Raw genomic sequence first — 13,807 nt, forward strand, 5'->3', positions numbered from 1 at the left:
TCTACTGGGAAAAAGAACCACCTTTTTAATGTGCTTTCAGTCTCCTGTGTTGTACAATCATCTATTTCATACTCAGTAGCAGGAGGACACATTTTGATGCATTTATCACCATTTATAAATGGTGTATTTTTGCACCTCCATCTCTGACTGTTATTACTGTTGACACAGATGCTTTCTGCTGCCTTTTGATATTAGTCTTGTATCAGAGGTAAATATTCCATCAGGAACTGACTTTATTGTGCTGTCAGCAGTGCCTAGGTTATGATGTAACTTGGCACTGCAATTCAGATGACAGTAGGATAATATCATTAAGCCAGGCAGTCAATTCTACTCCAGACAAGATTAGAGAGACAAGCAACAGGTATCGAAACAGAACAGGAACCAATACGGATTTTCAAAGTTGATTTTAGGTTGAGGCAACACTTTCTGCTGCATTTCTCTTTATTTTTATCTAGAATGGTTAAGTACTTTTTGGAAAATAAAACCAAAACAAAGTAAAATGGAGTCTCGTGAGCCACAGGACGCTCACATTACCTATGCAATATGTGTAAAAACTAGAGAATGAGGTTTTGACAATTTCCAGTATTGCTGGCTGCTCATTTTTCCATCTTTCACAAGGGCAATCAGATATTGGGCATTCCTTAGCGATGACTCTTCTATTTGAGTGCAATTAGCATGTGAATCAACGCCATTCTAAGGTAACCAGATGGACTCCAAGAGCTCTCCACAAACAGATAGAAATATCTAATAGTCATGGCCACAAAAAAGCTTTTCCATTAAAGGGAGCTCTTTGCCAGGGGCAGTAACACACAGAGGGAACAAGGCACATGCTGGAAGTGTCCTTTAGGGAATAGTCAGGCAAGGAAAGTGGCATGGGATGTATGGAAATGGGAGATGTCTGAGCAGAACATGAAGCTGCTGGAACTCATCAGGCAGAGGTGCATGGATGAGAAGCCTTCAGGCAGACGTCTATACAGAGTCAGGGATATGGGAGAGCTGTCTGGATGTGAAGGGAGACTGCACTGCAAATGGGGAGAGAGTTAGAAACTAGTCCAGAAAAATCTGTGTGGCTTAATATCAGACATTGTCAAGTTTAACTAGAGTCATTGGCTATCTTAACTCATGTCCAATGATATCATAGAAGATTAGGGTTGGAAGAGACCTCAGGAGGTCATCTAGTCTAACCCCCTGCTCAAAGCCGGACCAACACCAACTAAATCATCCCAGCCAGGGCTTTGTCAAGCTGGGCCTTAAAAACCTCTAAGGATGGAGATTCCACCTCCCTAGGTAACCCATTCCAGTGCTTCATCACCCTCCTAGTGAAAAAGTTTTCCCTAATATCCAACCTAGACCTCCCCCACTGCAACTTGAGACCATTGCTCCTTGTTCTGTCATCTGGTACCACTGAGAACAGCCGAGCTCCATCCTCTTTGGAACCCCCCTTCAGGCAGTTGAAAGCAGCTATCAAATCCCCCCTCACTCTTCTTTTCTGCAGACTAAATAAGCCCAGTTCCCTCAGCCTCTCCTCAGAAGTCATGTGTCCCAGCCCCCTACTAATTTTCGTTGCCCTCCGCTGGACTCTCTCTGATTTGTCCACATCCTTTCTGTAGTGGGGGCCACAAAACTGGATGCACTACTCCAGATGTGGCCTCAGCAGTCCCGAATAGAGGGGAATAATCACTTCCCTCAATCTGCTGGCAATGCTCCTAATAATGCAGCCCAAAATGCCGTTAGCCTTCTTGGCAACAAGGGCACACTGTTGACTCATATCCAGCGTCTCGTCAACTGTAATCCCCAGGTCCTTTCCCACAGAAGTGTCGCTTAGCCAGTCGGTCTCCAGCCTGTAGCAGTGCATGGGATTCTTCCATCCTAAGTGCAGGACTCTGCACTTGTCCTTGTTGAACCTCATCAGATTTCTTTTGGCCCAATCCTCCAATTTGTCTAGGTCACTCTGGACCCTATCCCTACCCTTCAACGTATCTACCTTTCCTCTCAGCTAAGTGTCATCCGCAAATTTGCGAGGGTGCAATCCATCCCATCATCCAGATCATTAATGAAAATGTTGAAGAAAACCGCATCTGTAGTATCTGATGCTGCTTACCAAGGTAAATACAACAGAGGGACATTTTAGTGGTTTTTTGACCAAACCTTAAAAATATTTTCGATTCCCAGCCTCAATTCCAGAGTCTGTTTTCCAATTAATAGCATAACTTGATATTTAAGCCTTATTTTTAAAGTAAAAGAGAATACATTTTAGATAACACTACCTCTGCACTGGTCAGCATATTGAATCAACAATAAAATTTTGTCATCATTATACGATTGTAATGAATACCTTTTCAGTGTTCGGGGATCATATCTAGATAACTATACACTCTATTCCTTTTCCTTCTCCTTCTATGACTCTCTAAAGTAACATTTATTTGTAAAAAAAAAAAAATTCAGTTAATATTTCATGACATATTTATTCTGTATTTAGGTCTCCGCTGGTGATTCTGGGGGCTTCATCCTTTCGCACTTTCCTGCTGTTAGCCCACAACAATCTTGTTATTGTTCCGGCTGCCTACTGTGCCAGTTCTCATCTACATTTTTGTCCTTCACAAGCTCAATTTACCCAGAGGAGGTTCTTCCTGGTAGGCTCAAATTTTGGTGTTGCCATGAACATGAAAACATTCAGAGGTTTGGTTACACGAGTACATTTTCCAAACTACAAAGTCTGAACCAATTCAAGATGTACCCAAGTGTGTGTTCAGTTTACCAAAAACAATTTAACCACACACAAAATTACACGTCACCCAGTGTTTGCATCCTTAGTTCAGGTCATTTCTGACTAAAGCTGGCAGGATCAAAATCATTGTGTGGTTACCCAGACAGGAATATCACTGTGGTAATACCAGTGGTTTAAACTAATTAGTGAGTAGAGCACAAACCCTGTAGCTAACATTTAACTAGCTCATCCAAGTTAAAAGCCAATGGCTCCATTTTGCAGATCTCTATTTGGCAGAGCACAAGCTGTACGTGTAAAGGGTGTGGGTTGAAATGCTGCCTTTTTTCTAATAGACACTGGGAAGGTGACATGTCTAGATTGGCATACAGGATTATCAGACAGACTATCCTCCATTAAAGGACATTTGTTTAATTGCCAGGTGTGTTTTCAATGTTACAATAAAGCAATTACAAGCTCGCAGAAAACCAAATGTTAATTTAACATTCAGGAGTTTAAGCTGCAGGTGTTGCAGGTTATTTTGGTGTTGGCAAACATTCCCTTTATAGCTGTGCCAAATATCAAAGGAGAAAAAGAGAGTTCTGAGTTCTGTGCTCATTTAGCTCAATACAGCGGAAGATGTCCCAGAAAAGATTGCTGGCCTGATCTTTAGAGGTCCTGCACACCTGAATCTTCCAGGTACTCCGAAAATCAGGCAAGGCACTTTTTGGAAAAATAATAAAGCAAGTTACAGAGCCTATTTTGGCATCTGCAAGGAAGTTCAAATCGAAGAAATTGATCCCCCTCAGTAAGTCATGACACACGCAGGTCTAAAATGTATATTTGATATTAGTGGAATCCACAAACACAAACATGAAAGATAGAAACTGCAGCACCTATAGAAATTACCTGTCTCTCCCCACAGGCTGTCAAAGCTGTTGATCTGTGCTCGCTCCACCTCCTCTTCATCTTTTTCTGGAAGATCGAGCAGGTAGGAGACAATCTAAAACAAAGAGACGTGTCAGCTCATGAACTTCACCATGTTATATATAAACTGCTGACATCTTAACATAAGCCATTCTGAATAAACAAAAGAAAATGAACAAAGTCTCTGCCTGGCACCTCAGCGTAGGTAAATATTCTTCCCGAGATCAGTAACTGAGCCCGCTGCCCTGTACAAGGGAAAAAACAAGTCTCTTGAGACAACTGCACATGACGAGCCTTTATAGTGGTGCTACCTAAGAACGCAGAAGCTGTGTATGTTTTGTATACAGATTATCCTGTGCATGCAGTGAATGCTCCATAGTTCCTGGGTTACCCATAGCAACCAGGGCTTTAGTGACTTTCATCTTTGGATCTTGAAGTGCTTTAAAAAGTTGGGTGAATACTAACATCCCCATTTTATTGATGTGGAAATTTAGGCACACACAGGTGATGTGAATTTCCAAAGGTTAAAAAGTGAGTCAACTGAGTGTAGACCAGAACTCTAGTCTCCTGACTGTCTTGAGCTTCAGCCACTAGATTGGGCTGTCTTTAGAAACAATTAGCTCCTTCCTAGCATGAATGACATTTAGGCAGATCGCTAGAAAGGTACCAACATGGTTTCCCTGGCCAGTGTAGACTGGGTTTCAAAGAACTTAATTAATCTCCTCCGAGTGTAAATTTTTGAAATTGGCTAAAATCACCTTATTGCTTGGTAAGATGATATGAGAAAGCAAGAGATTAAGGAGAGAACAGCGTTTATTGAAGGACAAAGATACATTTTTCTCATCCAAGAAGGGAGACACCTACCAAGAGCTACACTAAAGGCAAGAGTGGGGCAACTGTGCCTGTTGTACTCAGCATAGCAACCTGACAGCAGACAAGGGCAGGAAGCATCTCTCATGAACACAACTTGCAAAGGGGCTTTGGAAAGAAAGGTTTTCAGTTACAATTGCCATTTCTAAGCTGCCTGCTGGCGCTGTCCATTACTGAAAAGCAACGGCTTCTACGACACAGGCCCTGGGGAGCCAGAAGTCACAGACTAAACCAGTTTTCAATCAGCTTTAATATGTGCTTAACCGCTAGAAGAAAAATGGTAATGCTTGCTATGTCAGCAAACTGCTTAATCAGTGGAAGTAACATTCCACCTTAACTTTATTATAATGATCAATTATATACATTTTAATTATGGTATGATTATTATATTATATAATTACTAATTAATAACACTACTTCCCCTGGCTTTCCACCCCCCTTGACTGTCAGCATTTCAGAGCACGGACTACACCTTTTTATTTGTCTGTAAAGTGCCATGTCCATTTATAGCGCTGCACACACAGTAAATAATTCTGAAACCACTTTTTAAAAAAATTACAAATATATCAGTAAAATGCTGGGGACGTTTCCCTTTAGAATAATACTGTGTGCTGTTAGGAATCATGTGACCAGGTTGCAGAGAAGCTCTGTTGCTTCAAAGGCACATCTGTTCCTAAGCAATTCAACTTGTGTTCACTTGGATAGTGTGATTTACCCAGCTCCCTTTGATTAACTCCTCTGATCTGATCACGTTACTTATGTTTTCATGGATTGAAGTTTCATGATTAATGAAATTAATGAGAGGGGTTTTATTTAAACAGAAACAATTTTTCAGCCAAATATTACTTCCCAACAGGAAAATAAACAGTGTTTTACATATCATCATCTCTACCCTCACTGGGGAAGTGGGGTAAGCAGTACATGGTTTTACCTTTGCCTACTTAAAGGTATATTCAAATACATTAGGGGCTTTTTACTCTCCCTCTGGATGGAAGCCTGCAAAGATTTTGCCCAGGCCACCAAGGTTGCCAAGAAATCAGTGGATCCCACTGACTTGTGGGGTGGGAGGAAGTTACTGACTCCACCTCCTAGACCCTCTGTGCTCAGCCTTGTGACCAGGGAACACAGCTAACCTATTCTTTCTGTATCCCACAGAGATCCAGAACAGTGTAGTTATGTCTTACCTCAGTGTAGCCCATGCTGGCGGCTGCAATCAGTGCCTGTTGTATCGCATGGCTCTTCTTAAATACCCCCTGCTGTTGCCCAGCCATTGTCCAGTCACATTGAATCAAGAACTTCACTACCTCCAGGTGACCTCTCAGAGCCGCATGAACCAGGGCACACTGACCATTTTTGTCCAAGTGATCCACCTTTCAGGAGAACAGAAAGACAAAATAAAATTAAACCCAACTCATGTTTGAAAAGCCATGGCTTTCTCAGCGTCTCCAGCCCTGGTTTTGTAATAATGTCACATGTGCAGGATGTACATTCTCTGCATTCTTCTAGTTAACCATCCCATCCACAACCAGCCAAAGTTCATTCCCAAAGAATCACTGCCCTGAGGACAGACATCCTCTTGGCCACAGCTGCTTTCTTTGGGTAGGTCACCACTTTACAGCTTCAGTTTTCGTCACACTAAAAGCATACTGGCTTTATTCCCGCAAAAGCACATTTCCGCTGTGTTCTCAAGTACGCCAACTGTAGTTCCTTTTGCACTGAAATTCTACCCATTGACTTTGTCTGCCTCAGGATACAAAGAGCCACTGAGTCGAAAGAGAATGTTCTAAACCCACCATTTCACAATTCTTCAAAATGAGCAAAAATACCTCATAATGAGTCCAGTGTTAGAATGATTAGTCAGCCTGTTTTATTCAGCTGCACCTTAGTCAGCCTCACTAGAAGGGGGCAGCAGAGAAACATTAATTAAAACAGAAATTTCAGGTGGTGGTATTATAATCTGATATCCTACTAGGAACTTGAGGACCGCTTTCTATGTGTTTGTCCACAATGTTACCTTTGGCTTCTAGGTCCTACCATAATACAAATAATATTAGTATCCCAGCAAAACATTTCAACTAGATTCGTTCTACTCATTAACCACTTCACTGCTGAACAACGTATCAGTTTGTTCAGGAAATGCACGTGACCACTGTTGTTTAATTTATTCACGATACAACCCAACATCTTTGAACCAAAAATAGCTGCTACTGTGTCTATTCTTTTGGTACCGAAGGGGGATACCCACAAAAGCTAGCTTCTCGTTTTCCATTTGGGATGGGGATTTTTTTAATCACATTCCGTGCTCTGGGTTTCCCTCCCATTTCCCCTGACAGAGGATATAATGGGACTCCATTGGACGTTTATTAATACCGCTTCTTATCAGTCAGTGTTAGGGAGTCACCCAGCTTATCTTTTTTTTAAGGTCTATTTTTTCCTTTACATTGTCCTGACAACTCAGCAAGACCTAAAAGGGTCCCTTAGTCATCCTGACATGCGTATTGAAACCACACAAGCCTTTCGTTGGCTTTCAGAACTGAGGCAAAACATTTACAGAAACCACAAATTGTTTCCAGGAGGCTGCCCTTTCAGTTCCCAGCAACATTTTTCTGTTCAACAAAATGTTTGAAACTTGACTCGTTACACACCATTAACCCTTGAAATGCTCACCACAAAGCTAAGCAAAGAGTATTCTTACTGGACAAGTTTGACAGGAGTGTTCAGAGAATATTTCCAAATGGTGTATTGCAATGGTTCTCAAACTTTTGTACTGGTGACCCCTTTCACACAGCAAGCCTCTGAGTGTGACCTCCCCTTATAAATTAAACAACACATTTTTTATATTAAACACTATTATAAATGCTGGAGGAGAAGCGGGGTTCGGGGGTAGAGGCTGATGGCTCGCGACCCCCACATAATACCCTTCAGGGGTCACGACCCCCAGTTTGAGAACCCCTGGTGTATTGGGTGTTGCAAAACAAAGCTGCTTTTTAACTCCGTGGACTTGTAGAGAAATGACTTCAGCAAGCCATTAGCCAGGCAGGATTCCACAGTCCCAGTGTCAGGCCTGAATTCCCAAACACTAATTACAGACCCTGCAAACCTGCTATGCCTTTTGTGCCAACGACATGTTTCAAAGCAGCACTCTCTCACAGAAAAGCAAACCTGGGCGGCATTGTGGATTCACCTGTGAGCGACTACAAACAGGAGTCTAATCTTTTCTATCACAAGAACAAAAACCTGCAATAATAATAAAAAAAAATCTCACTCACACATGCACACCAGGAACAATGGAAAATGTGAGACCTGCCAATTAGGGCACACACAGTGCTATTTTTAGTACAATGCTTGGATACCATGGGAATAGGTGCCTTAGATAAAAAGAGACTGGTTAGACAGAGATTAAGGCAAGGCCCCAAAGGCCATTGAATTCAGTGGAATCTGGGCACCTAACTCTCTTACACTCTTGAAAATCTCAGCCTAACTAGACAGGTAAGATAGACGTTAGACAGCTAGTAACTGTGTGTGTTGGCAGGGGAGGAATCTTCATAAGTGCAAATAGGAGTTAGGTGCCTTCCTCCCATTGACTTCCAACGGAGTTGAAAACCTGACTGCCTTCTTGTACCTTTGAAATGCTCCCTCTGGACAGAAACACAAGAGGGCAGAGTTGGGATCTCGTCATGTATTTTTTAATTGCTGATGCTGCACTTGGGGCTTATAAGAACATAAGCTTTGCCATACCAGATCAGATCACTGGGGCTACCCACGTTAAGGCAATAACCAGTCCCTCCTGAAGGAGGAGAATCCTCACCATGACACAACTAATGCCCAGGACTATGTGTGGTCCAGCAAACTCACACGAGATGTCCAGCCCCTTGCAGGATTGAGCATTTAATAATGAAGGGTAACTATTGCTTTGTAAGCAAGAGGGTAGGATGCTGAGACTTCTGAAGATGACAGCATGTGGAAACTGTAGGGGTTTGATTTAGACTGTATAGAAAATGTTCCAACTGCGCAGACAGTCTGTTTAAATCATTTAGCCTATCTTCAGGTGCAAAAACCAGAGGAAAGAGTATTGTTAAGAAATGTTACATGGCAAAGGAAAAAGCGAACAGTGGCTCAATTTCTTTTCTGAGGTCTGATACTCCACATACTACCTGCTTTCTCCTCCATGTCAATGTGGAATTCCTGGGAAGTCAGAGTGTCATCAGATAAATACAGTCTCATTACCTGGGCCCGTTTCTTGCACAGTAGCATAACAATGCTCAGATATCCAGCCGCAGCAGCATATCCAAGAGGAGTCAGGCCACTTTCAGAAGAGGCATCTACGTTGGCCCCAAACTCCAACAACAAAGCCACCATCTCTGTGTAACCAAGGTGAGACTGGACACATAAAATTGGGGCATTGTTCAGAACTTCGGTCCGGTAGTTAACATTTGCACCTCCCAAAATTAGCAACCGACTGACCTGAAGGGCAGAAGAGAAACAAATCACCACAATGTGCAACAAAAAGACAAGCCCAAAACACAGCTTTATTTTAGGTAGAGGGAGCGCTGTCTAATCTCTAGCACTTTCAGAATGGACTTTGTTCTGTAATTTGCGTGGTGTTGGAGCAGGCTGGCCTTAGCCATATTGCCAGACATAGGGCCACAGGGAGCCTCACATGGGGAAAGATGGTGGATGGTTTTGTAACTGCTTGATCATCCATCCAAGAGGGGCTTTGTGATGCTTACTGGTCACCCAATTGCTGCTTCCCCGGCTCTCGCTCTGCAGCCCAGTGCAAAGAGAGCAAAGAGACAGCTCGTGAAGCTGAGATGAGAGAGAGGGCTCCTGATAGGGAAGGGATAGAGAGGACGATGATGGGCCCCCTCTCCATATGAGGAGGCTCTCTCAGGCTGGCCCCACCCTCATGTGGGGAGAGGTATGCAAGCCCAGAAGGTTCTCTGCACTAGATTTTTTTTTTCATTCTAGCTAACATATTTGTACATGCTAAGCTGGACACTCCACAAATGTTTGCAGAATGTCTACACTAGCATGTACAAATGTGTCAGCTAACTCAACTTAATTGGCAATTAACTCAAGTTAAAGAACTCTGTTTCTACAAGTGAATTTAGGATGCTATAGCTTCTTAGACTAATCCACCCTATCCAGCTCATGGGAATGCCATGTCTCAAAGCCTGCTAGCTATAGGTACCAGCGGTTCCACACTAGCTTGGCCTGCTCAGATTTATAATCAGAGTTTTCCTTCTAAATAGACAGACTTGCCTGAAGAGGCTAAGTGAGCTCTGTCTGCCCAGGTCTTAAATCAAGAGTTTTCCTTCACCTAATATACTTGGTTCACGGCAAGTGCAACCCTTTTGGGTTTCCCCAAGATGGGCTACCTCCCCCACCACCTGGGGGGACGCAGCTCTACACTGTTTTATCCCAGCAAATACAACCAAGGTAAGTCCAACCACCGACTAGATGGTGGGACATCATACGCAGGGACATGACCAGGCTGGGCTTAATGGAGGAACAAGCTATGCACATTATACTGCTTTCCATAGCTGCAAAAACGCCCTGAGATGAAAAGAACTCTAGAGCAGACAAACCCCCAAGGCACTGTCAGGTTTACAACACCCAAAGGAGCTTTCTGTATATTTGGGAGAAATCAGTGGAAATAAAGGATGGTCAGTAGGAACAGATATGACACTGCTCTTTTATAGGAATTAACAGAAAACCCCTGCTGAACATAGACGAGTTGGGGAGTCACTACTCATTGGTATCAAACCTTAACTGGACACTTAAAAACCGAGTCCTGGTTCAGCAAGTTGCTTACATATCGGTGTAACTAAGTTTGTGAGGAGTCCCATGGACTTCAATGAGATTACTCACATGCTTAACATTACACACGTGCTAAGGACCTTGTTGAACTGGAGCCTTGGAGAATCTTTTGTACTTGGACCACTGGAGGCTGAAAGCATTGAACCAGCTTGTCAACGGTCTGTTCTGTACAGTACCTTTATGTTAGGGGTGTAGAGGTTTCGCAGAGATGCCAATGCCATTGAAAGACCTTCTGTGCTGTAGGAGATCCAAAGCCCTTGCAGGATAGACGAGGATACCCCTACTTTTTTACTCAGCCCCTAAAGAGAGAGATCGATCCAGTTAGTTCTAGTACCCAACATATTTGCGTTATGTTATGCAGAAGGAATTACTACATGTAATAAAAATTATTAACAAAAGAATTTTACAGATCTCAGGCCGGAGAATTAGATTCCTGCTAGCAATAAAAAGTCAGCTAGCTGAAAACAACTTTAAGCATTTATCATAACCACACTCACTTAAAATTCAACATTTATCAACAAAGTGCTGGCAATACAAACATCTTATTTTAAAAAAATACTAGACGTGCTGGGGCAGATCCTCTGCTGATGTAAAATGTCACAGGAATGAGCTGCTGACGACACAGAAACATGCAGTTGGGGCTTACTGTTAAAGGCTCATATTCCCTTCCCAATGCATCTTTCTTTAATGGAGAATGAGAATGCTAACCAAAGTACTCTTCTCTGCCAGTTAAGAATAGTCTCTACAGACTAAGGTTGCCATAGAAGCCATTTATCACATTAGATCCCTGCTGTGAACTAATAAACTTGTAGCCCCAAGAAAGAGCCCCCAAGTTAGTACCGACATGATATCCTTAAGCCAGCCCTGTCACTCTGAGGTTACATGCGCCCACTGAGCTCTCTTTCAGAGAATCCCATTACACTGGGTAATGTGGCATATTCTTTTGTTGTTGTTTATAAAGTACCTACTATCGTGGCAGAAACTGATTCACAAAATATTCTTATTATTCACAGAGCTAACTCAACTTGTACTACATACTCCATCATAGCAAGATAAATTAAGGAAGTTTTACCAAAAGAGAGAGTAGACATTTTCATATCTAACGTTAGATTATCTCCAACCTTCTTATTTGGTTAACATAGTTATTTTATGCTTACTAGATACCAAGTACTAACGTCTTTTTGAACAGCACTAAATTATAGGCCATGTAATAGTCAAGTGAGCTTGCTTTCCTGTTATAAGAATGATAATTTCTTCATAACAAACAGATGTTAATCAGTGGCCTGATGATAGGCGGAAGAAAAGGGGAGCCTATTTTTAGATCGGGTTTTAAAAGGATAGCTTTACTTCTATAGTGCTTTAACATTATTTCTACTGTAGTCTCCATGGAATTGTACAGATGTCTTTGGCTACTATTTTGACATGTAAGGCCTGATTTCCCACTGCCTTGAACCTTGTGTGGTCATTTACTCTTGTGCAAAGTGTGTGTAACAGCTACCAGTTCAAGTTGGTAGTGCTTTACACCGACTTTGCAATAATGTAAACGACCATACTAGGCCTAGGACAATGAAAAAATTATGCATAAAGTCTCTATAGATTTTTACTGCCATTGTTTTACCATCATCATTTGTTGGTATTAAATAGCAATGACTGTTTTGCCATTGTAATCTGACATGTTCCTCTATACACTTGCATTAGTAGCCTTTTGTCTTAACATCATGATACCACAGACTTGAACATTTTTTTATCTAGAGACAATTATAGCGCATGTCAGTCAAGTGGCTGGACTGTACTAACTACGTAACAAGAAGTAACTACTGTGAATATTTAAAAGCTTTTTTTTCAGTTAAATATACTTGCCATTTAAAACCAGTTTATTTTAGAAAAACAATAGAAGATGGCCGTCCTCATGAAGAACTAATAGTTTTCTAAATTTATTATTTTCAAGTCCTGCAGCTTTTAGCTAAACATTTGTCAAATAAAGACCATAAGAACAGCCAGACTGGGTCAGACCAATGGTTCATCTAGCCCAGTATCCTGTCTTCAAACAATGGCCAGTGCTAGATGCTTCTGGCAGTTGGAGATTTAGGGACACCTGGAGCACGGGGCTGCATCCCTGACTATCTTGGCTAATAGCCATTGATGGACCTATCTTCCATGAACGTATCTAATTCTTTTTTGAACCCAGTGATACATTTGGCCATCACAACATCCCATGGCAGCAAGCTCCACAGGCTGGCTGACTGTGCATTGTGTGAAGAAGTACTGCCTTATGTTTGTTTTAAATCTTTTAATCTCATTGGGTGATCCCTAGTTCTTGTGTTATGTGAAGGGGTAACTAAATACTTCCCTATTCACTTTTTCTACACCCTTCATGATTTTATAGACCTCTATCATATACACCCTTAGTTGTCTCTTTTCCAAGATGAACAGTCCCAGTCTTTTTACTCTCCCCTTGTAAGGAGGCTGTTCCATACCCCTAATCATTTTAACTGCCCTTCTCTGTACCTTTTCCAATTCTAATATATCTTTCTTGAGATGGTATTCAAGTGTGTATTCAAGGTGTGGGCGTACCGTGGATTTTTATAGGGGCATTAAGATATTTTCTGTTTTATTAACTATCCCTCTCCCAATGGCTCCTAGCATTCTGTTGGCTTTTTTGACTGCTGCTGCACATTGAGCAGATATTTTCAAAGAACTATCCACAATGACTCCACGATCTCTTTCTGGAGTGGTAACTGCTAATTTTGGCCCTATCATTTTGCATGTATAATTGGGATTATTTTTTCCAATGTGTGTTACTTTGCATTTATCAAGAGTGAATTTCATATGCCATTTTGTTGCCTTATTGCCCACTTTTGTGAGATCCCTTTGCAACGCTTCAGTCAGTTTTGTATTTAACTATTTTAGTAATTTTGTATCATCTGCAAATTTTGCTGCGTGTTTATCCCCTTTTTCAGATTATTTATGAATATGTTGAACAGCATAGGTCACAGCAGAGAGCTTTAGGGGACCCTGCTATTTACCTCTCTCCATTGTGAAAACTGACCATTTATTCTTACCCTGTCTCCTGTCTTTTAACTGGTTACTGGTCATCTCATGACCTTTCCATCTCATGACTTATCCTAAGAGATGACCTTTCCTCTTATCCCATGACTGCTTACTTTTCTTAAGAGCTTTTGGTGAGGGACCTTGTCAAAGGGTTTCTGAAGGTCCAAGTTCACTATATCCATTGGATCACCCTTGTCCACATGCTTGTTGACTCCCTCAAAGAATTCTAATAGATTAGTAATGATTAGTAATTTACAAAAGCTATGTTAACTCTTTCTCAAAATATCATGTTTATGTATGTGTCTGATAATTTTGTTCTTTACTACAGTTTCAACCAATTTGCCTCATACTGAAGTTAGGTTTACCGGCCTGTAATTGGCAGGATCACTTTTGGAGCCTTTTTTAAAAACAGGTATTACATTAACTACCCTCCAG

At 41.6% G+C, this 13,807-nt stretch overlaps 1 protein-coding gene across 1 annotated transcript in view; it reads right to left on the minus strand.

Moving 5' to 3' along the window:
• TANC2 (tetratricopeptide repeat, ankyrin repeat and coiled-coil containing 2) overlaps positions 1–13,807 on the minus strand; it is a 513,617-nt gene that overhangs the window by 22,731 nt on the left and 477,079 nt on the right. Inside the window, exons 17-20 of the mRNA XM_065422604.1 lie at positions 10,498–10,620; positions 8,729–8,965; positions 5,686–5,871; positions 3,614–3,707 (exon numbers count right to left, since the gene is read on the minus strand). Coding sequence (XP_065278676.1) covers positions 3,614–3,707; positions 5,686–5,871; positions 8,729–8,965; positions 10,498–10,620 — 640 coding nt within the window. The remainder of the gene's footprint in view (positions 1–3,613; positions 3,708–5,685; positions 5,872–8,728; positions 8,966–10,497; positions 10,621–13,807) is intronic.

Source organism: Emys orbicularis, chromosome 25, assembly GCF_028017835.1.
Source record: "Emys orbicularis isolate rEmyOrb1 chromosome 25, rEmyOrb1.hap1, whole genome shotgun sequence".
NCBI classification, from domain to species: Eukaryota; Metazoa; Chordata; order Testudines; family Emydidae; genus Emys; species Emys orbicularis.